We start from the raw sequence: 22,808 nt of genomic DNA, 5'->3' as shown, positions 1-22,808 counted from the left end.
AATTGAAATAAAGTGATTTACCTTCTTTCTCCAGTCCTCTGCTCTGCATCACTCCTGGCATTGTGCTTAGCCAGACAAGGCTTTCACTGTATGCCCTGTTTTCCAATCTTAGTTGTATATTTCTTGGAATCCTCTTCAATTATATCCTTAATGATTGATTCCAACCATAGGTATGTTATTCCAGACGTGCTGGCATGCATGTTTTGTGCAGTATTAATATTCTCTGTGCTCCAGTTTGAAAGTTATCTCTGAGGTTTCCAGAGATGGTGCTTTGCAGGACCATCTGCCCCTGTTAATGCAGTTTCTTTGTTCCCAGGTGTGGGACTTCCACCTTGTTAGGTCTGTGCTTTGTTCTTCATCCCTCAGAAATGGAGGTTGACACCCTTTGTTTTTGTGTAAGGGAGTTACGGTGTGTTACTCTACAAACCTGGGGGTGTTTTGCTGTTAGCCAAGTGAGACTTGCTTTGGGAATTCTCCATGTTCAACCTAGAAACTAACACTTGCAGACTTTCTCATCTCACAATGATGGGAAGGTTACAGGGAGTTCCTGCTGTTTATCAGATGTATGGATTGTGTTGGAAGGAGCATAGCCAGCTGGATGATGATATCTGCCCATCACGTGGAATTATTGAGGACAATCAAACCTTAAACCAGCAATAATGTGTTCTAGAGAGGTCAGACTGCACTGAAATGTGGGATTTTTAAAGGGTGATGAAACTTGTTGTCATTAACTGCGCATCCTAGCTATAGAAAAACAGGAGGTGGGAAATCATCCAAGCTGTGGGCTGTTTGCTCCATCTCCAGCAAGAGCCAGAAATGGTGCAGAGAGCGTGACAGGGGCTGGGGGTGGCTTCCAGGCAAGGGGAAAATGAATAAAGCAAGACTCTGAGCTGGAAAATCATGTGGCCAAACAGGAGAAATGTGATAAGGGTTTGTACAGTCATTAATATTGTAAAGAACAGGCAAAGACACTGTGATAGTGTGCGCTTAAAAGCAAACGAAGTACTGCTTTTTGCTGAAAGCCTAATTAACTTGTGGCACTGTTGTCACAGGTGCTGTGGAAATAGATCTGGCTGGAAGTGACTGGAATTTTATGTGACAAACTAATGGGATCTGTCCTCCTTTAGTGCAGCACAGTACTGAGGATGCAGCCTCTGAAGATCCCATCAGTGAAAATTTGGAGGCATGTCATACCCTGCTGCCTCCTTAGCCCTTTCCCTTAACCCATGTTATGGCATGGATGGAGCTTTACTTTCATCATACCAATTCTTGTGCTCCTACACGATAAACCACTGGAAATCAGGTACCTTAGAATTGCAGAATCATTAAGGTTGGAAAAGAACTCCACGATCCTCAAGACCACTCCCCCCACCCCGTGCCTACTGTACATGTCCTTCAGTGCCACATCTCCATGGTTCCTGACCACCTCTAGGTGGTCTCACCTCCCTGGGCAGCCTGTGCCAGTGCATTATTGCTGCTGGGAGAGGAATCTTTTTCTAATATCCAACCTTGAAGCTCATCCAATCATCTGAGTTGACTGCATTTCATGCCAATGAATTTTATCATTAATTATTGTTTTGGAAGGAGATTAAACTGAGGCAGTAGAAGAGATTTTTCTGAGTTTACATATATATGCGTGTGACATCTTTTATTTAACTGAAGTTTGACAAGAATACCAAAGTCTGGAAACCCACAGAAGTGAATTTGGAATATTCAGGGGGTGGTTGTTTTATGTTTCTTATTCTAGAAATATCACGGGAAATAGGAGTTTTATTTCTACAGAACTGAAAAGCTGCTTTGTGTGTTCATTTCTCTTTCTTTAGGAAGCCAAGAATTCAGAGGAAACTTCCTTCAATAGAGGAGATTTTTATTCTGTGAAGGTCTTTCACCCCTATGCCCATGCCTGATTTCCATATTGTGTGCTGATTGCCTCCCCCAGAAGAGATTCAATGCAAAAAATGCTGTTAAAATGGGGCACTGTTACTCATCCTGTGTACTGGGCATGAATCTAGCTTGATTATGTCACTGCCAAAATTAAGCACTACTCTTTTAGCCTTAGCAAATGGATATATTCACTCAGCTGAGGAAACAGATTTTACATCAACTGAGTCATGGGGATAATTCTCGTTGCAGAGCCTTTCTTTAGTAATGGGGGCACAAGGAAAGGGCACAGCTGCACCTACTGATGGAAGCAAGGAATAAATTGGCTTGTCAGCTGGGCACCTTTGAGAGTCCTGGGCTGCGTAATGTCCACAGAACACATCTTCTGTCTTCACCCAATAATTTAGGGGAATTGCATCCCCAAGGTGCTGGGTGCAGCCTGAAATCAGTGCTGCTAATTTGAGGCATCATTTGTTGCTGTGTTTTGTGATGTACTTGTTGACAAAGTGTGGCAAAAATTAGTCTTGGTATAAAGAGGGGTTAAATCTCTGTGTGTGAGGAATAAAGATAGTGATTTGTGTTTTGGAAATATGTTATTGGAAGACCCAGGCCTTGTTTTAGTAGCCCTGGTCCCCAGATCTCACCACTGCAAGTCATAGCCATAGGTTATAGCTATAGTCGTAGGTCATTAGGGTTGGAAAAGACCTCTAAGATCACCACCCACCCCACCATGAATTATAGTAACTATATAGTATTGGACTTGGTGATCCTTATGGGTCCCTCCAACTTGGGTTATTTTGCGATTAACCTGGGAACAGGTGCCAACTGAAGCCTGAAAGCCCATTCTTCCAAGGAAGTCTTATCAGCATCTGATATGCAGTCTCGTCATTATGGTCCTTAACTTAAAATACAAGTTTTTCTCAGCTTGGAGAAGAGAAGAGAGCCACCTCATTGTGGCTCTCCAGTGCTTGAAGGGAGCGTTTAAACAAGAGGGGGAATGGCTGTTTACAAGGGTGGGTAGTAATAGGACAAGGGGGAATGGTTTTAAAGTGAGACAGGGGAGGTTTAGGTTGGATATGAGGAGGAAGATTTTCCCCAAGAGGGTGGTGACGCACTGAACAGGTTGCCCAAGGAGGCTGTGGATGCCCCATCCCTGCAGGCATTCAAGGCCAGGCTGGATGTGGCTCTGGGCAGCCTGGGCTGTTGGTTGGTGACCCTGCTCATAGCAGGGGGTTTGAAATGAGATGGTCATTGTGGTCCTTTTCAACTCAGGCCATTCTATCATTGTATGTTTTTTACAGATCCTGTTTTTTTAGGACAGTTTGACTTCGAATGATATTTCTTCCTAAATTAGAGGGGGTTTGTAGGAAAGTTGTCATCTCCCAGCAAGTACTAATTTGGCTTTTAGTAAGATACTTAATTCCTATATCCAATGCTAGATGGGTAGCATCCTGTAGTATATAGCTGACGCTTTACTTGGCAAAGCTGTGGTGTCAAGGTGACTTCTGAGAAGGACATTCCTTTTTTTTTTAAATTATGATTCATGGGCTGAGTCATATTTTGGGTGACTTCCTGCATTCCCAGTCATGTCAGCACCATATTGCTCCCATCAGGACTACAGAGGGACCATTTCATACAGTCAGACCGCTGCTGACTTTTGGAGGGGGTGATCTGTAGCTGTTGCGGATTGAGAGATTGTTCTGTGATGGGATCTTTAAATATTTGCCCTGCTCCTTTTTGCTTTTCCCTCGATGTGGGTCTGTATAGTCTTAATTGCCATTGCTTGGTCTTGCTTAGTATTGCTTTGTGATGAAGTATTCTCATTCTGTCTCCATTATTTTTCAAGTTCGTTCTTCTGATCCCCTCAATAGGAACCATGATTGAAAAAGACATTTCCTCATTGGCTCCAAAATCCCTGATGTTGTAAGGGAATTTCACTTGCTTCCAATCCCAAATTGTTGTATAACACTGGTATATTCTCTTCAATGTATACAAGTATAACAAAAGACTAATTATAGACCTCTTACCTATGGAGTTGTTTTTTTCTTTCAGCCCTGGAAGAAAGCGTGACTTCTCCCCAGTGCTTTGGAGCCAGTACTTTGAATCTATGGAGGACGTTGTGGTGGAAAACGAAACTGGCAAGGATATATCCTTTTATTCAGATTAAGACTTTTCTCTTCTTAGTGACTGGGGCAGCATCACGTGTCTGAGTTTATTGGGGTTCTCTTCAGCTTTTCACCTATTTCTTCTCATCTTCCTGTTTGTTTTTTTTTTTCCTCTTTGTATGGATCAGCCATCAAAGCATTCCAATACACATAGCAAGCCTGGTTCATGGGATTGATTCTTTTGCAGTAGTAATCACTAATTTCAGTAAGTACCTCCAACTGCTCAGTAAGGTATTTTGCAGGCGAAGAGCTCCTTCGTTCACGTAGTTGAAACTGTATCAGGATTGATGTTTATTGATTTGTATTAAGTTTTATTAAGACAGTTAACTGGAAATCATTAAGCTGTACGTTCAGATTCAGTGTCAGCAGTACAATATATGAGCCTCAACTCTAAAAGAAAGTTAATACCTACAGATTTCAAAAGACCCTTCTGCAAGTAAACCTGTAGGTTCTGTTCCTGTACACGCATACAAAGATACGTGCATCCCCAGGAAGTGTGGGTTGCTATTTCTTGCACCCCAATTTGATGTGCAGACAGGGAAACTTCTTTCCCTGGTCCATACAGATCTGGTGGTGCCAGCAGGGAGATGTCCAGCAATGTCAAACTGGTTTTTGGTTATTTCCCTCCAAGATTCCTGCTCCTTTTCCAAATGTTTGTAGTACTTTTGTACTTCTCTTCATGCTGACTCCTTTTTGCAAGTCTTCCTGTTATGGACTAATCCAGCTGATGGCTGCAATACTCTTTGATGTGCTCAGTTTGAATCACAGAATCCTTAGAGTTGGAAGGGACCTCTGAAGGCCATCTAGCCCAACTCCCCTGCACTGCACAGGAAACCACAGGCAGATCAGGTTGCCCTGGGCCTGATCCATCCTCTCCTTGAAAAAGCCTCCAGGGATGGAGCACCCACAACATCTCTGGGCAGCCTGTTCAGTGCCTCACCACTCTCATTGTAAGAGACTTTTTCCTTATATCCAACCTAAATCTCCCATTGTGGAGCTTGAAGCCATTTTCCCATTGTTCTGTCACCACAGGCCCTGCTCAAGAGTCTGTCCCCTTCTTTCCAGTCACTCCCCTTTAGATACTGACAGGCTGCTAACAGGTCACCTTGTAGCCTTCCCTTCTCTTCTCCACCTGCACAGCCCCAGCTCTCAGCCTGTCCTCATAGGAGAGCTGTTCCATCTCTGGCATCATTTTTGTGGCCCTCCTCTGGATGCTCTCCAACAGCTCCATGTCTCTCCTGCACTGAGGACTCCACATCTGGATGCAGTGTTCCATGTGAGGCCTCGCAGAGCAGAGGGGCAGGATCACTCCCTCACCCTGCTGGCTGTGCTGCTTTGGATGTGAGGGCACAGTGCTGGCTCATGCCTAGCTTTCATCTACCTGTACCCCCAGGTCTTTATTGACAGGGGTCAATAAAGGGCTGTGCTCAATCCTTTCATCCCCCAGCTTGTATTGGTAGTGAGTTGCCTCGACCCAGGTGCAAGACCACATACTTGGGTTTGCTGAACCTCATGAGGTTCACCCAGGCCCACTGCTCAGCCTGTCTAGGTACCTCTGGAAAGGAGTCAAAGGCCATGAATTGGCTTTAGGTGTCACATTCACAGGCTTCCTGCACCCACCAACAACAGCTGTGTGCTAACTGGGAGCCCTGGGAGCACCCTGAAAAATAGTGTGGGAAGGTCTGGGACATAGGGCTTCCCATGGGTCCTGCAGCTGCCTACGCTTCTGACAGAAGTGGCACAAGAGGTACTTCCAGGTCTTCTTTTTGCAAAATGAAGATTGTTTTATCTGTGTTTAAGTAACACAAACCCTGTAGTTTAAGTAGTTGTATAACTTCTGAACATGCACATCCTACTTTGGTATATCCATTAAGAAAACCAGATTTCCAAACTATTTCAACCCCAATAACACTTCAGTTAATTTTCTGTTGCCAATAGCATGTGCTTTAGAATGTGGAAAATTTTCTTCTTGTTGTTTTACTCACCCAGTCATTATTTCATGTTCTCATTAAGTCTGCTTGTCCAATTCCAGCTATGAATTCTTTGTGATGCACGCCATGTCTGCATTCCTTGTGAAGCATCACACACACACCCCTGTGGCTTTGTATGTAGTGCAGAGGGTAAAGGACATGTTTGGGTAGGTGATGTACGTGGGCATCTTCAGTTCAAGCAGACCTCAGTTATTTAGGATTTATTCTGTTACCCGTGACCTTTAACAGAAGCTTGTGCTTCTCTCAGTAGGAAAAGAACTCTGAAATTTAAAGCAAGCTCCATTTTGTCCTGCTTATGCTCTCACAAACCCATTGCACAGAGGCAGAAACGAGGCCTTGAGAACTCAAGCGTAGAAACAACACACTGTGATTGCAGAATCTAAAATCTAACCATGAAATGTCCTTAACTGTTCGTACACTTTTCGAATTTACAAAAGTGGATTGGAGGGACCTGTCTTGCTGCTGTTACATGGTGGAGGCCATTCTGCTCTTTCCTGGGCTGTATTTACTGTAAGTAAACTGTTGATCTATAAAGATACGTATTTATGCTAATGTAGTCCTCTAAGCATGGAGGGCAGCTAACCATTCAGTTGTGTTAAACGTAGGGAAAATTAATGCAAAAAAGCAGTGTCTTATGATCTCCTGGTATGCACCTGACTCAAGTCATCTACAAACATGTATTAGGCAGGCAAAACGTATGCAAAAGTGTATCATCTAGGCCACTAATTAGCAGCAGCATCCCAGACTTCCACATAACTTGCATGTTTTAATGGAGTGCTAAGGCAAATCTCATTGTAGTGTATACATGGGGTGGTTTTTTTTGGATTTTTTTTTTTTTTGGAGGGCTGCTTTCCAGTTTTCAACACTTCTATCTCATCATAACGCTCTTACTTTGCATGGTTGAGATCCTGTTCAAGGAATCTCATTTGCTGCTCTCTGAAACATGGACAGAGGTCGTATCAATAGGAGCAAGGACATGGACTGACTGAACCGAAGTTCCATTCCCAAACCTGTTTCTTTCTTTTAAAAAAAGAAAAAAGCAAGCAAAAAACAACAAAACCAGAGCCAGGGAGGAAAATTTAAAGGATTGCAGGTGAAGTAGAATCTCTTGAAGCGTCTGTTATTTCTATCTGGGACCTCAGAATCATAGAATCATTGAGGTTGGAAAAGACCTCTGGGATCCTTGAGTCCAACCCATCCCCATTGTCCCTGCTGAACCATGGCCACATCTCCGTGGTTCTGGAACACTTCCAGGAACAGTGACTCCACCACCTCCCTGGGCAGCCTGTGCCAGTGCATCACCAGTATTACAGAGAAGAAAGTTTTCCTCATATCCAGTATCTCTTCTGTGCCTACCGTGATGTCATGCATGTAACAAGAGTGAGCTCTTTGCAAGAATGAATACCAACTGCTCTTGAATTCCCAAGGTGACTACTACTACTGTGTAATCCTTATGGTGTAACCCATGGGTAAACCACTGTGTACTATGACAAGACATCCAAAAAATGCCTCATGAACTGGGCTGCCATTTTGGTATGGAATGGCAGTTCAACACCCAGCTTAGTTCATTTATGCCTGCAGCTGGAGCTGACTCAGAGCCTGGTGCAGATGTGTGTTCACAAACTGCTGCACTTCATCTTAAACCTCTTTCTTACTAAATCCTGTCCTTACCTGCTTGTAGGTCATTAGTTGCCAAGATGGTCAAGTAATTGTTTTTGGTCATAGTTTCCAAGAGCCTTAAACAGTTGGAATGAAGGCCGTTGCTTTTAACCAGAGGCAGAAGTATGAAGCCATATTTTTCTGTGTTGAACATCTTCCTACAAGGTGCCACCACCCTCTCTAGAATTCTTATTTTTCAGTAGCAAACCTTTTTCACACTTAAAAAAAAAATCTCAAGCTTGTTGGATTTAGTGGAGCGACCGCCATTATAACACTGTGCTTTATGGGCTTTTGCTGTTGCTGTTGGCAGCTGACAAAGGTAACATAGATTTCCCTAGGTGCAAAACACAAATCTGACTGTGCTTTTGGGGAAAGAAGTGGGCACAGTATTTAGCTATGCCTTTATGCAGCTGGTATTCAATTATTTCCTGTGGGTGTTCTGAAAATAATGTCTGTCCTAAGCAATTAAGTAAAATGAACCAGATATTAAACTTAAAAAAAATATATATATATACACACATATAAAATTCACACCCAAAAGAACAACCAAACATGAAAATCCCAATCTGGGAGGCGCTGAGTGCCCCAACCTATAAATAGAAGAATAGCCTGCAGAGCCAGGGTGCTGCTTTCTTCTTTTGCTTACTGGCCTGGTAAATTCCTGGCTGTTGTGCCTGTACTTCTCTTGCCCAAAATATTTCTGTTTGGATACAACTCGGTGCTGGACAGCTTCCCATCCTGTCATGTCATGTTGGTGATCCTCTTCCCTCGCTCTCTGATGACAGTGGTTTGATCTTTAGCAGAAGGCAGCTCATCTGCTGAGTTAAGTCATTGCTTAGGAACATAAGCAGCTTGCAAACTGAGGTTTTGGGGTGACTTTTGGGGTTTGAAATATGAACTTGTGGCTGTTTGAATCGTGACTCCTTCACTCATTTAGGAGTTGAAGAGCTGAACAACCAAATGAGAGGACTGGTTGCCTTTCAGATCTGCCCCTTATGCAGGTGGTTGTATTAACAGTCCCTCAACAAATTCTCCCACTCCTACGGGGCTGATATTTAAATAATCAATGATTCTTTAACACAAAAGTCTTCCTTCCAACAAAGAAAGCTGTTTAATCACTGTGATGCCTGAAATAACTTATGCAAATTGAGCTGTCAGTGACAAATAGAGTTATCATCGCTTTGCTTTAAAAAGATTCCTCTCTTGTTCCCCTGCAACATCTTTGGACTAATCAATTCTGTACATTCCAGCATTACAGTAAAATTCCATTCTGTGAGATCCAAGTGAAAAAGCACTGCAAGGCAGCTGCTTCATCTTCATGGCTGCTGTGGAGCTGGGGCTGATTTTGGAACATGCGTGGCTTGGGAAAGGGGAGCATTACTTCAGCATCTGAACTCCTGCTACAGAACTTGAATTAACTTTCCTAGGAAACACAAGATATCTCAAAGCATAATAAAATAAATGTTCTTCTCAGAGATGACGTGAGCAATGGCAGGAAGGATGGAGCTGTGGTTAATTGGGGGTAGCTTGAATGGGGTGTTCTTTGTGGGACCTCGGCCTGCAGGCTCAGCTGTTGGTAGTGTAGGTTCTGTCCCACCGTGCCAGTCTTTGCTGCTGCTTAATGATGCTAATCCTTTTGCAGATGAGGTGTGGCACTTTGCAAATTCTGTTGTCTTTTTCCTTGCAGTCTGCAATCATCAGCAGGATTCAGTGCAGGATTGTGGCTTTAGATCTCCGAGGCCATGGTAAGTACAGTACATACAGGAATTTAAATCTCACATAAGAACATTGCTTGCTGTCTTGCCTTTTAAAGGAGGTGTAATGAATCCTTCCCAGAATGACTGACTAGTTATCCTGAAGGCATCCTTATTTTTTTAATTCAGTGGCAGAGATGGGGGAAGTGGTGTAGCCCCATATATGAGCACCCTCAGCTCCTGTGCCTTTGTGCAAGGTGATGGTGGGCCTGCTTCTTCCTCCGTGTTGGCAGCAACTCCTCCTCTATGTTTTCATAACCTAAAGGGGGTCTTTACCATTAGAAATAAAGTGTGTTGTTCAGTTGTAAGGCAGATTGTTAATATGGAAACAGTCCCCATGGCTGTTCCTGCCCCTAAGCCATAATGTGATAAAGTACCAAGAGTTTCTGTTAATTCTGGGTTCCTTAATTATTCATGTTAACTGAAATGGAGTCTTTCCGAACTGTGCCAGAAAGCTTTGTATGTTGCTGCTCTACGTCCTAAGAGGTCTGAAGGTTTTCAGCTTACAGGAACTTAACTTGTTTTGTTCTTTCAGGAGAAACAAAAGTTAGGAATCCTGAAGATTTGTCTGCGGAGACAATGTCAAAGTAAGGAAGCTTATGTGCTCCCCTCAGTACTTCACTTTCCACATATCTATTTTCTTTTCTTGATGGAACAATAGACTTTGGAGGACACAAAGCCTTCATTCGAGGGAACTGGAAGATAGTTTCAATTCACATAATTCTGGTAGCTTTCGCTTCTTTTCCTTCTGTTTTGGGACAGCTTTACATTTTATTTAGAATTATACCTCTGCCATCTGAGTCATATTTCACAGTGGAACTCATTCTCTAGGTCTCCCCTTAGTTTTAAAGCCCCATTATAGATCAGCAGCTTCACTGCAGTAAGCACTTGAAACCTGCAATGCTCAGTAACACTTACTGGAGATACCCTAATAGAAGGGAAAAAGCCTTCCTCAGACACGTCCGATCTGGGCATTTTAGCTTGAAATCACCAGTTTGGTGGTGGTTCTTTTGCTTTTGAGCAGTCAGAGTGTATCTGCCTTGGAGGCTGTGGATGCCTCATCTCTGGAGGCATTCAAGGCCAGGCTGGATGTGGCTCTGGGCAGCCTGGGCTGCTGGTTGGTGACCCTGCACATAGCAGGGGGTTGGAACTGGATGAGCACTGTGGTCCTTTTCAACCCAGGCCATTCCATGATTCTATGATTGGACTGGTGGCATCTGCCCAGCATGGGTCACATAATCAGGTTGCTTTTACAGACTGTCCTGACCTGCTTTGGGATGCAAATCCCCTTCTTCACAAGCTGCAGAAAAGCAAGCAGCTCCTACTAAGCACATGTTGTTATGTCTACATTGAGTACAAAGAGTCTCTTTCCTATGACTACAATTAAACTGGGAAGGACTTTGTAACCTTCCTATGAACAAATGTACTGGATTTGTTGTGGGGAGGCCATGTGTGAAATGCATTCTGACTTCCATTGTATACCTTATTGCTGCTGCTTACAGCTTGTCAGATCCTGGTACATCACTGTCCTAAGGAGGTGCTGGACGAAATAATTGGGATTTTTTAGATCTGCGACAGCACTACCATGCAGGAAAACAAGTTGTCTTTTGTTTCTAAACCTCTCTGTCCTCTTAGCAGTGAGCTCAAAGTTTATTCCTTGCCTTTAAATGGGAGCTTTACTTTATAGTTTTAATCTTTTATTAAATCCTATGGGCATGTTCTCCTTGACAGAGCAAACTACTCGGCCTTTCTTTTGACTTATGGTTTACTGGGTGCAGGCTTGCTCAGGTGTTCTTAGAATGGAAAGCCCATTTTGGCACCTCTGAGCCTACCTTAAAGTACTGTGCTCTTCAATAAGCTTCACTCTTTAGCCATGCTGTTATTTTGATTTTTTTTTTGTGAATTGTGGCAGCCAACGTTCACATACAGCAGTGACAGCTTCAGCTTAAAGCAGGTGCCCTGTGGAAGAGGAGGGGAAATCTCTGCTTGCCTTGTAGTATCTGTGCTCCAGTGAGAGTCTGAACCTTTGCTTGTGTTCAGTGTTATCTTTGCCTCCATCCATAGGGCTTGGGTATTTTTCCTCTATTTTATTGCAAGAGATTTCTCCTTTTAGAGCTGTGATTTTTTTTTTTTAGCCTATGCTAAAGAATGCAACACTTTTCACACCTTTTATTTAAAACTACCAACTGATGTCAATCTAAAAGGTTCTCTGTGGGAATTAAAAAAATAAATTAAGCCCTTTCTGTTTATAAAAAGGAAAATTGCATGCTTGTTCAGGAAAGTGTCAGCTTAAATGATTTCCTGTGTTGGTGGCTAAATGGAGCTGTACAGTGATAAGACAATAAACTTGTCCCGATGGTGTGTGGGTTAGATAAGAGAGGATTTGGAGCCAGACAGCTATCTTGGATGTGTACTTTTTCCTTCAGACATATCAAGGTAGAGATGTTGACCATGCTGTCACCTTCTTTTGGCAGAGATGTTGGGAACGTGGTTGAAGCTCTGTATGGAGACCTTCCTCCCCCTATCATGCTGATTGGGCACAGCATGGGTGGTGCCATTGCAGTGCACACAGCAGTTGCAAACCTGGTGCCAAGCTTATTGGGTCTGTGCATGATAGATGTTGTGGAAGGTAAGCCTGTGTATCCTTGGATATGGTTCTTTCTTTCATGCTTATCTTTTTTTCTTATTCCCTAAATTCCTGAGTACACAAAGTTTAGCCAGTTCTTAAATATATGCCAGTTCCATCCTCTTAACAGAAGTTATCTATGTGAAATAGTCATTCCAGTGGGACCCCTCCTTTTACTTCTCATGGGTGGGGATCTGTGGTTGCTATTGTTCTTGGAATTTGGCTGCAATGCTTTCTTGTTACCAAGAAGAGGGGTTTTTAATACATATAATGCATGGTTGGTGAGTGGTTGCTGCTTTTTCTTACTGCCTAGATGTCCTACTTGTTAACTTTCTAATGTGGAAGTAGGTAGGACCGTAGGCTTAGGTGTTCTAAGCTGTACTTTCCTTAACTGCATTAAATCCAATCTGAACCTCAACTTTCTCTGAAGGTATTCCCTGGTAGCCAGTTCTGTATAGACGAACATGGTAATAATTACATTAGATGTCATAAAATTAAAGTATTTCTTTCTAGGTACAGCCATGGATGCACTGAACAGCATGCAGAACTTCTTAAGGAGTCGTCCCAAAACGTTCAAGTCACTTGAGAATGCAATTGAGTGGAGGTAATGTGTGGGCTTATGAAATCTACAAAATCACTTGGCTTTTTCAGCTTGAATCCTGAAGGAAGCAAACTCTGTGCCATTTGTCAGATTCTTCCTTTCGCTCTCCCATCCCCAGCTATGCAATGCTGGGAGAGTGGCTGATTCACCAGAGGGCTGTGCTGCCATCCAGAGGGACCTGGACAGGCTGAGAGGTGGATAAGAGGAACCTCCTGGGGTTTAGCAAGAAGTGCAGAGCCCTGCCTCTGGGGAGGAGCAGCCCCAGGCTGTGCTGGGGGCACCCAGCTGGAAGGAGTGCAGGAAAGGTCCTGGTGGACAGCTCATGAAACATGAACTAAGACTCTGCATTAGGCAAAGTGTCACCAGCAGTTTAGGAGAGGTGAACCTTCCCCTCTCTTCAGCGTTGGCGAGGCCACATCTGGAATGCTGATCTGGGTCTGGGCAACTCCAGTATGAGAGAGACTGGAACATATTGGAGAGAGTCCAGCAGAGAGCCACCAAGATGCTGAGGGGCCAGGAGCCCCTCTGCTGGGACCAGGTGATCCCCAGAGGTCTCTTCCAGCCTTAACCATTCAGTAGGTCTGTCAGCAATTCCTTGGCTGATTTGATGGGACAAGAGAGATTACAAAGATAATTAATTTCCTGGGAGTTGGCTTGGAGTTGGAGAAGGGTCATCCAAGAGCTGCTCCAATTCCCCACCAGCTTTTCTCCTATGTGTCTTTTAGATTCATAGTTACAGTGACAACTGGTGATTCAGGTGAGTTGGCATGTGATGTGACTCATTCTAAATGACTCCTCAGCACAGGTGGTTTGGGTAAAATCATCTGTTTTTGCTTCTGTTTCTATGCCTGCTGGTCACCAATTCATTTAGTAACTCTCTGTCTTTCCTCCATTTTCTTCTAGTGTAAAAAGTGGACAAATAAGAAATCTGGAATCTGCCAGAGTTTCTATGGTCGGTCAAGTCAAACAGTAGGTTGTTTTGTGTTGTTTTAATTTAAGGTTCTTAAAATCTTCTCTTCTGTTTTACAAATACCTCTACTGCAGAGCATAAATACTCCTGAACGTGGAAATTTCTTCTAGGAAATACGTTTCTTTTTGTTTGATCACTGCTGATACCCACAGCAGTGCTGAGTCGTAGTCGTGGCACCTGGAGAAAACCAGCCCAGAATTTCAGTAGGGCAGAATCCACAAAGAGCTGTGTGCTCTTTGTTTTGCCTTCCATTCTGCCCACATTAAGGACATAAGTGTTAGTCTGATGTCTCTCTAGAAACGTTGGCTTAAATTGGGTTGGCCTTCTGGGTACGGTGCCTTTCATTTCCTTTTAGAAATGGTCTAATTCTGCATATCAGGTGTGGTCCAAGGTGAGTTTGGGAGAGTCAACGTGATCTGCGTGTGCTACTCTAATCCTTGTTGTATCTGAAACCTTTACAAAGGTCTCCATATGCTTTGTTAAGAAGAGCTGTTCTTGCTTGTTTGATCACTACTGCCTCTTTCAAATAGCTGCTTGCATGGATGTTTGCACTGAGGTGCATACACTGCAGAGGTCTCATGGCTGGTTCTGGCTGCAGCTTTCATCCACAGCTGCTTTTAAACTCATGGGGGGAATTTTTCTTATCCAGTGGTTATCGCTGACAGCTTTTAGGTCAGCTACGTTTTGGTTCTGGAAAGGGAATCAGTTTTTGGTTTTACTTTCACAGGTGTGAAGGTGCTGCCAGTCCTGAAGGTCCTAAAGCCATTGTGGAGGGCATTATTGAAGAAGAGGAGGAGGAGGAAGAGGATGATGAAGGGGGAGTCTCTGTGAACAAAAGGAAGAAGGAAGATGACACTGAGGTAGGGAATTTCTTGCTGTGTTTCAGCATGTTTGCATGGCACTTCCCTGGCCCATACCTATCCAAAAGATTCTGATATGTATGAGAGCAACTCCAGTGGAAGCTTTGTACTGGGACTTTTGTTGTTCTTCTCGGCCTCATCTCACTGATTCCATCATGGGTTGTCACTTGGTTTTTGGTTTTTCTGAAGGTGCTCTGAATGCACGTGACCTGAAATGGGGCTTTTGTGAATGAGGAGTGCTCTGTTCTGAGCCTTCGTGGTATTTTTGCTTATATCAAAGACCCATCAGCATTCGGGCGGTTGTACAATCAATTGCAGCCTAAGAATGTAAATTCCTCCAAGGAAATCATTGCAGCTGGTTTACCCCATTGTTTTTCAGACAGTGCACAAACTATTTGTGCCAGCAAAAAGCAGATAATTAAATGCCCTGAAAAATGCAGTTGTCTTTCAGTCTATAGGTGTAGCTCCTGCTGACTTTCTCACTCCTTATTTGTATACCTTGGTTGTGATTTGGACAGAAAATAAGGAGCAAAAACTGTCTGCTGACAGTGTGCAATCCACCAGAGGGAGCCAGCATTTTTACATACGCTTCCATATGGAGTTCATTTTACATGAGCTGTTCCACTGATCACTAATGCAGAGCTCTCTTTCCTCCCTGCAGACAAAGAAGGAGCACTTATACACGTGGCGAATTGAGCTGGCGAAAACAGAGAAGTACTGGGATGGATGGTTCAGGGGCTTATCTAACCTCTTCCTAAGCTGTCCAACTCCAAAGCTTTTGCTTTTAGCTGGTACGTATCAGGCTTAAATGCAGCAGCAGCTCACTGCAGTGGTGTCCCAGTTGTGTTTTAGAAAATAAGGTCAGCGTTTGGCTCAAGTCTTTCTCTCAGAATGGTGCATCCATTTCTTCCACTCTGGCTGTTCTGTGTATCATGAAGTATCATAAACCAGTCAGTTTGAACTGTGCATGTTTGGAATTAGGTCGGAGCCTCTAGTATCAAGATAGTACCTAATGCTGTACTGGATTTTCCAGTGCTAAATGCTTATTTTTGTTGTATGACAGCAAACAGCAGCAAACAAGTACCAAGCTGCCCTTCAGCCTCCAGTGCTGTGACACTTTCCTACAGACGTAGGTGGCGTTTTCCTCTGAAATGATGGATGTTTTGCAGCCAGCTGCAGGCCCTTCTTGTGCCCTGCTAGGAAAGATAAAAGCCTTGAGCAGCCTGGTCTGCTGGTTGGCTGCCCTGCACACAGCAGCGGGGTTGAAACACGATGATCATTGTGGTCCTTCTCAACCCAGGCCATACTATGATTCTATGACCTTCTAAGCTGTAGAAAGGATGTGTTCTTACAGTTTAGGCAGAGATTCTTTCCTGTCACTCTACCATCTTGAGGTGCAGCTGTGAAATGTTCTAGTGGTCATCAAAGGTGATGTTTGGTTCACTTTCTTTTCATGCCAAAATTTCTCTTTTCACAATGCCTAGTAAAGCTCTGCTTAGTCACATTCTCTCTGGATTTTCTCCAGTACATCTGTTTATTTGATTGTAGGTGTTGACAGGCTGGATAAAGATCTAACAATTGGACAGATGCAAGGTAAATATTTAATATTGTTACTGTAATGCTCTTTTTGGATGACAGCTTGTTGCTGTGGGTATGTGAACCAAGATATAGGGGGAATAGCCTCTTAGCAGGTGCAGTCCATTTCAAAGCAAATGTACACTGAAGATTTAGTCAATCCAAAAATACTGCCTGGGTGTGGTGATAGGAAAGGTGGAGAAATTGAGAAGGAAGAGGTTAAATTAGAAGTTGTGATGAGCTTTCTCCATGGTTTTTGTTCAGTCTGGTGACTGATGTTTCCAGCAGTGAGGCTGCCACTTTCCTCTTAGGGGATCAGGATGATGTTCTGCAAGGCTTTCTTTTTAATCTGTTTTTTCTCCCGTTCTAGTGACATTCCTAGCTTAGAACACTTGAGACCATCCAAAACTGTCTGGTCTCTGGACGTTTCTATCAGATAAAGATTCTGCATTTCCATGAATGCATTTTTTTTTTCCTTCTGGTCCCAGTTCCATGGATTTGCAGGGCAATCAGTATTGGAAAGTAGCATAGGGCAGCAGGATTAATGTGATGCTAAGGTGGCCTCACGGGGCCCTCCCTCACCCTTCAGGCCATGCTCTTTCTAATGCTCACAGCGAGGCATGGTGAGGTTTGTAAAGAATGCAAGAGCCTCATTAGAAGAGTTCATAAATTCACAGTGATTTTAAGGGTCCAGTGCCTGTTGTTTCCTGTATAGGTGAGAATTACTTCCCTAAACTATTGCTGTTTAGGAAGCAGGACTGCTTAAAAAGTGATGACTCTCTTGATCTGCAGGGAAGTTTCAGATGCAAGTCCTTCCACAGTGTGGCCATGCAGTCCATGAAGATGCTCCAGACAAGGTGAGCTCTGCCTAGGGGTGAAGCTGCATGCATCGTGGTCTCCACTGCTTAAACACAACAGAGGGGCCATTGCTTGCTATGAAGCACAGTTTTACACCACAAGAGCCTTTTGGACACGATGCCATCACTAGTTTTTTGCAAAGCAGCTTGGATTTCATTTTTAAGCTGACTGGAAAGCCTGAGCTGAGATGTTAGATGGGATACAAAGCTTGGCTAGCTTATATGTTTAGTTCTCAAGCTGGTGGTGATAGAACTAACTGTTACCATATGGAGCATGGTTCCCTTTAACCTCCTGCCTTCCCTCAAGAAGCTTTTCACTCTTCCTAGCACTAAGCCACAGCTGTTGGAGCTCATCTGTGTTGTGCTGAGTTGGGTGGCTCAAGTTTTCCAAATATGAAACAAATGCTATAGAAATAGTTTGCAGGCTGAGTGAGCAGAGTGACTGCTGTGTACTGCTGCAGTTTGTGTCCTCACAGGAGGAGGGATGTTTCAGTGGAGCCTGTGGTTGGGAACAGGACTGGTTTGAAAGCTCGTTCTGCACCATGAGTGCAAAACTCAGCCTGTCAGTGCTTCACTTTACCAATCTGAAGGAAGAGCTTTCACCTAAACGTTGTCATGCTTTTCAACATAGCTTCTAAGTGGTATGATTAGTGCCTGAATGCTGTTTTGATTGATTCTTCATAGAAATAACACACATAATGGTTTGTAACCTTTCTTTTTGCATGCAAATTTAAGAAATTACTGAAGGGTGGTGAGAAAACTTCTTGACTGCGTGGTCAGTGTCAGAGTAAAGGTGGAAGCATGCATCTCCTTTTAGACCTGAGCCTGTTGGACAGAACTCTTAGTTTTAAAGCAGCAGACTTCATTCAGCAAGAGGATCCCAAGGATACATACTATAGCTGGAACTGCTGCATCCTTTGAAAGCTCTCTGGCTTCATTGCTGCCTTCACATCCCTTCGAACGCTGACCTAGTTTTCCTTCCTCCAGGTTGCTGAAGCTGTTGCGACGTTCCTGATCCGTCACAGGTTTACAGAGCCCATCGGTGGATTCCAGTGGTAAGGCTGTGTGAGTGCTGCAGCTGGGCAGTCCGTGAGCAGAGTTCTTGCTCTCACTGTGCATTTGTGGCTTTCAGTGTGGGAGGTAGCTAGGAGCTCTAGCATAATGCTGAAACCACATGTAAACAAACAGCTTGGCATCGCAGTCAGGAATCATTTGATGTTTGTGTTCTCTGTAAACTTTTCACACACTGTCTGGTGTTAATGAAACCTTCTTCCTTGAAGGGAAGGAGTGAGGCAGATCTCACTTTGCTGATTCCTTTCTCCGTAGCCTGCCAGAAGGCAGAATTACAAGCTTTGTGGTATTTGGTTTAAGCAGGTTTTTATTTACATAATCAAGGCCTTGTGCCTTGAAAGCAACTTGTACCACACTGCTTTGGCCAGGGAATGCTGGTCGAATCAGACAGGTAAAGCTCTGTGCTTCATTGTGCAGACTTTGTATGCTGACCTCAGGTGTACTGAACTAAACTATAGGAGCCAGGTCTCTATATGGCAGTGAGAGTAGGTTGTCACTGATAAGGTTGCTTGGAAAGACTCCTAAGGGTACAGCATCATAAAGGCAATAACTAAACCAGTGCTCAGACCACGCTCACAAATGGTACTAATCTGCCTCAGGGTCATCTGTCAGGTGTCAGTGAGCAGTCCTGAGAAGTTCTCTTGCTTTGTAGCTGAGAATTCTTCCACAGAAGCTATAAATGTCAATATGTACAATGCTGTATGACTGGCGATACTAAAGGGGTGTTGCTGAATGATCTCTCCTTTCACCTTTGTCCTGTGCCTTTGGAGATGAAGCGGAAGAAATGTAGGACTGTGGGCTGCATGTTTTAAATTCAATGGAAGGAAATGATGTAGGGTGGTGTATAAGTGATGGGAGAAGAGGCAGAGCCAAAGATGTGCAGAGAATACCTTGATTTTAATGCGACCTTTTCTTCCACTCTCCTTTTTCCCTCCTAGTGTGTTTCCTGCTTGTTAATACCCTGCTATCTCCAGCACTGAGTCATACTGTAAATAAACTGCACCAGAGGCCACTGTGATGTATCCCATATCTGTTCATCTCTCCAGTTCAGCAGCAGTGAGAAGTTGGTGTGAGGTTCATCATCCCTTAGAACAGTTCTCCACGATGTGTCCATGCTTAGGGACTTCCTTGCTGGGAAGCAGCCTGTGTTGAAGACCATGAAAAGCTCTTCAGACCCTCAGAAGTGGGCTCCTCTCTGCTGCCATAAGCAAAGACCTCCTGAAACCCCAAGCAGTCATATCGACCTCCATCGGTTCTCAGGCTTTCTTGGACCCAACTGCAGAAGGGTTGTTGGCAATCCAGAGCCAGCAAAGTCACTGCAGCATTTCCAAAGGCTTCAGGATTTCTCTGTGGAATCATCTGATCGTCTTTAAAGTGCCCCTTAGCTTTGGTTTTTGTTTTGTTTTTCTTATATATTCGGGTTTTTTTTCCCCTAAAGCAGTGGGGGAATCAGCTTCACTGGAAGCTCAAGTTCCATCTCACCAGCTTCAGCCTTATGGATTAAGCTGTGGAAGGAAACTACTGCTGCTTTCTTGTGCAAATTTGGACCAGAGGGTAAAACAAAAAGGCAGGGGTGGGAACTGTGAGCTCCATTTCAGAATCTTGCAGTTTTCTTAATGTTTGTTTCAAGCTCTCCCTGAGAAAAATAGCCTGAATAACAGGCAGTTTGCCTATTTGGCCCTTTTCTGCCTCTGGAATGTGTTTATGCTTCCCTCTGTGTAGCTGCCACACATGGCTGAGCAGAGATCAGCATCGTTGGGGTGAAAAAGATGCAAGAAGTGCAGCAGATGAATTCCTGGAAGAGCTTGGAGTCAGTCCTGCTGATGTTGAGGCAGAGGTGCAGGCAGCTGATTCCCCAGTAACAGAGGAAAGGCCTTGTTTTCAGTGTCACTTCCTAGATCATCTCACTGCCTGCTCTCCATATTTCCACACAAACCTGCAGTTACATGGGAGAGTGCTTCTTCAGGGTTAATTACCTGCAGGCAGTTCATCAGGTTGCTTTCACCTCTCCTAAGGATCACTCTGGAGCAGAAGAGCTGGCACGTATTGGAGCAGTTTTTCTCCATGTGTTGCTGGTGGTTGTCTGAAATCTTATTCCATTCGCCTTGTGTCCAGAACCCCTTCGTGCTGTATGATGGAGGCAGTATTTAATGCTGTTTTGCTGAGGCATAGTTCTGTTCCTGGCTTGATCTTGGGAGCTGTGATGGGCAGCAGTTCTCCGGAGCCATCCTGCACTTCTGGTGTGTTAGAGGTACAGGTGGGGCCAAGGGAAGCAGTGTGAAGAGCTGCTAAATGTGGAGGTTCCTTCTGATGGAGAGCTGCTCCTCATCTCATTCCTTCACGTGTGAGTTGTGGCCTTGTGCTGTGCTCGTTGCCCAACACGTCGGGGTGGGAAATGCATGAATTAGAGGCAAGGAAGCCAAATTGCAGAGCACTCTGCTCATTGCCAGCCCATTGGCACTCAGTGTTAATTGAGAACTGCTGGCTCCTGACATTCCCCTCTCTGTTCACTGTTGCATTGTGACCGTGGTGTAACATCCAGCCCAGCTGTAGTTCCTGGTGGATTAAATGGACCTTCAGTAACCGAGATGTAACATCTCCCTTTCCCCTGATGCATCCTGAAGGCTGGCAGCATCCTCAGTCCTCCCCACGTATATTTCAGCAGGATGTTTAATGTGGCATTGCTCCATGCCAAGCTCTGGGTCGTGGCTGTCTCAGGACTGGATTTGGGGAAGTTAGCTACAAGGACGAGAGCGATAGTGGATGGAGTGGGAATCCCTTCCTGCTGTGCTGCATTGCAAGCATTTTTGAGAGTCTGCTTTTGTCTGAAGGATTTCTGCCTGGCTGCAATTGCTTTTCCTGGGAGGAAGGAGCAGCAGGCAGAGAGAAATGGTATTTAGGGGAAAGTTAGCACAGAGAATGAGCTGCAGGGGAAAGTGTTCTCCTCCACTTATTCAAAGTAGGGAAACCCAGGAAGTTCCCCCCCACTTGCTGTCTGATCAGTGCATTCTTTCACAGCCTTCAGCACTTGACTGTGTCAAAGCAGGCAGACAGGCAAGGCAGGCTGAGCTGTAAGGGTGCAGATCTCAAGCACGAGCATTTGATGACTTAGAAATCTCTCTTTTCTTGGTTCCAGTCATTGGATTGAGGATCCGTGGAAGCTTTCACAATGGAAAACCCCGAGGCTTGGCAGGAGCAGATGTGGTCTGGGAGACCGGTTTGTGTAAGGGCCGACTTCAGCTTGGAGTCTGCACAGGTTCTGCCAGCTCTGGGGCTGCGTGCATCAGACAAAGCCCTTCAGCCGTTTGTAGCTTACAGGAGCACTGTGACTTCTGGAAAGAAATATTTCCTGTATGGCCAAAGCGTGCAGTTCTGCTCTGAGCACATCTGAGTGGATGTCTGCAGTGTGTGAGTCTGAGTGGCTGCTCCTCCACGCTGACATCTTGAAAACAGTGTTAATCCAGGGGTGAAACATCAGTCTGTGTTGCAATCGTGGCTGTATCACATTGCTGCGTGGAGCTTGCTTTTCTTTTCAACCTTTTTGTCTCTCCTGCTCAGCCTGCCCTTGCCAGACACCTTCAGAAGCAAAGCAGGTGGGAGATTGTACCAAAGCCAATTGAAAATACTGCTGGTTGTTGCAGCTGGAGGTCAGGCTGTGAGCAGCTGAGACACGCTCTCGAGAAATAAGCACTGGTGGTAAGGAGTGAAAGTGCAGAGCAGTGACGCAGAGGTCTGTGGGCTGTGCCTGGAGCTGTCAGACCCCCAAACCCAACTGGGTTTCCTCCCCTGGAGTCTGGCAGTGTGTTTTTTTTTTTGGAGATGACAGCTGTGGGTGCTGTTTGTCTTTTGGCAGAGGAAGGGGCTGCGTGACCTGAGTTCCAGCTCTGCTTCCCACCTTTCAGAGTGAACCTTCTGGCTTTTCCTGTCTCTGCAGGGCAAGGCTGAGCAATTGCAGCAGGGCCCCTTGCTGGCTTTCTGCTCCAGCACCATGCAGATACAGAAGCAGGAGAGCCCGTGTTATCTTGATCTGCACGTTTCTCTTCCTCCCCACTATTGCCTTTTGTCTTGGGTGTGAATGGGAGATGTCTGGCAAGTCAGCTGGGCTTAACTGGTGCTTCAAACTCCTGAAAATCTACACCTGGATCTTGTAGGTAAGGTCAAAAACGAGTTTGCTAGCCAAGCCCCGGGTTGCATTTCCACATCAGCTTGGCACCACGTCTGCAAAGCAGCTGAAACCTATGGGACCACACTTGGGTTTCTGCTGCAGGCTTTGCTGTTGGATGCTGGGCCGGTTGGGTTTCCAGCCTGGCAGGGTGTAGCTCCCAGGTGACCTCGTATCGTTTGCTGTTGTTTCCAAAAGGAAAATGTGTATGTGTCTGTCAGTCCTCTGGAGACTGCTGTGTCCTGTGTCAGCCTCGTCCTGCTGGTACCTTGTTTGGTGTCTGTTGCTCTCGCCTCCAAATAAAGCATTTGTGCAAAGCCTGGGTTAGGAACTGCTCTGTCTGCCCACAGCAGCCTGTGGGAAGGGGTAGATCTGACTGTTCTTGGGCTGTCACAGTGGTGAGGTCTGCGTTGGGTTTTTCTGGTGACTCATGGAAGTGTCTCATCCTCGGAAACGTCCCCACATCCCTTCTCTGTGCTCCGATGTGGGGAGGAGGAGGGGATGCTGGAGCCACAGCCTGTGTTTTTCCCCTCCCCTTCACCACTGATTGCTCCCACATGTACAGAAACATCTGAAAGTAATAAAACGTGGTGCTTTGGCTGTTCAGTAACCTGTGCTGTTATGGACCGTGCGTTT

General features: G+C 44.8%; 1 protein-coding gene across 3 annotated transcripts in view; it reads left to right on the top strand.

The window, feature by feature from the left end:
• PPME1 (protein phosphatase methylesterase 1) overlaps positions 1 to 22,784 on the top strand; it is a 30,097-nt gene extending 7,313 nt beyond the window's left edge. Inside the window, exons 2-14 of one of the 3 annotated variants that reach the window (NM_001030834.2) lie at positions 3,934 to 4,027; positions 6,455 to 6,547; positions 9,384 to 9,441; positions 9,986 to 10,037; positions 11,925 to 12,079; positions 12,590 to 12,680; positions 13,581 to 13,646; positions 14,375 to 14,507; positions 15,169 to 15,298; positions 16,056 to 16,100; positions 16,875 to 16,939; positions 17,927 to 17,994; positions 18,949 to 22,784. In NM_001030834.2, the coding sequence (NP_001026005.2) occupies positions 3,934 to 4,027; positions 6,455 to 6,547; positions 9,384 to 9,441; positions 9,986 to 10,037; positions 11,925 to 12,079; positions 12,590 to 12,680; positions 13,581 to 13,646; positions 14,375 to 14,507; positions 15,169 to 15,298; positions 16,056 to 16,100; positions 16,875 to 16,939; positions 17,927 to 17,994; positions 18,949 to 18,967 (1,069 nt within the window). In that variant the 3' untranslated portion in view covers positions 18,968 to 22,784. The remainder of the gene's footprint in view (positions 1 to 3,933; positions 4,028 to 6,454; positions 6,548 to 9,383; positions 9,442 to 9,985; positions 10,038 to 11,924; positions 12,080 to 12,589; positions 12,681 to 13,580; positions 13,647 to 14,374; positions 14,508 to 15,168; positions 15,299 to 16,055; positions 16,101 to 16,874; positions 16,940 to 17,926; positions 17,995 to 18,948) is intronic. The other 2 variants (XM_040700496.1, XM_040700494.1) reach the window with 2 other exon arrangements.
• Positions 22,785 to 22,808: the final 24 nt, after the last annotated feature.

This window comes from Gallus gallus, chromosome 1, assembly GCF_016699485.2.
Source record: "Gallus gallus isolate bGalGal1 chromosome 1, bGalGal1.mat.broiler.GRCg7b, whole genome shotgun sequence".
Lineage (NCBI taxonomy): Eukaryota > Metazoa > Chordata > Aves > Galliformes > Phasianidae > Gallus > Gallus gallus.
Note: the sequence above shows the minus strand (reverse complement) of the source record. Positions and strands in the feature narration are given on the sequence as shown.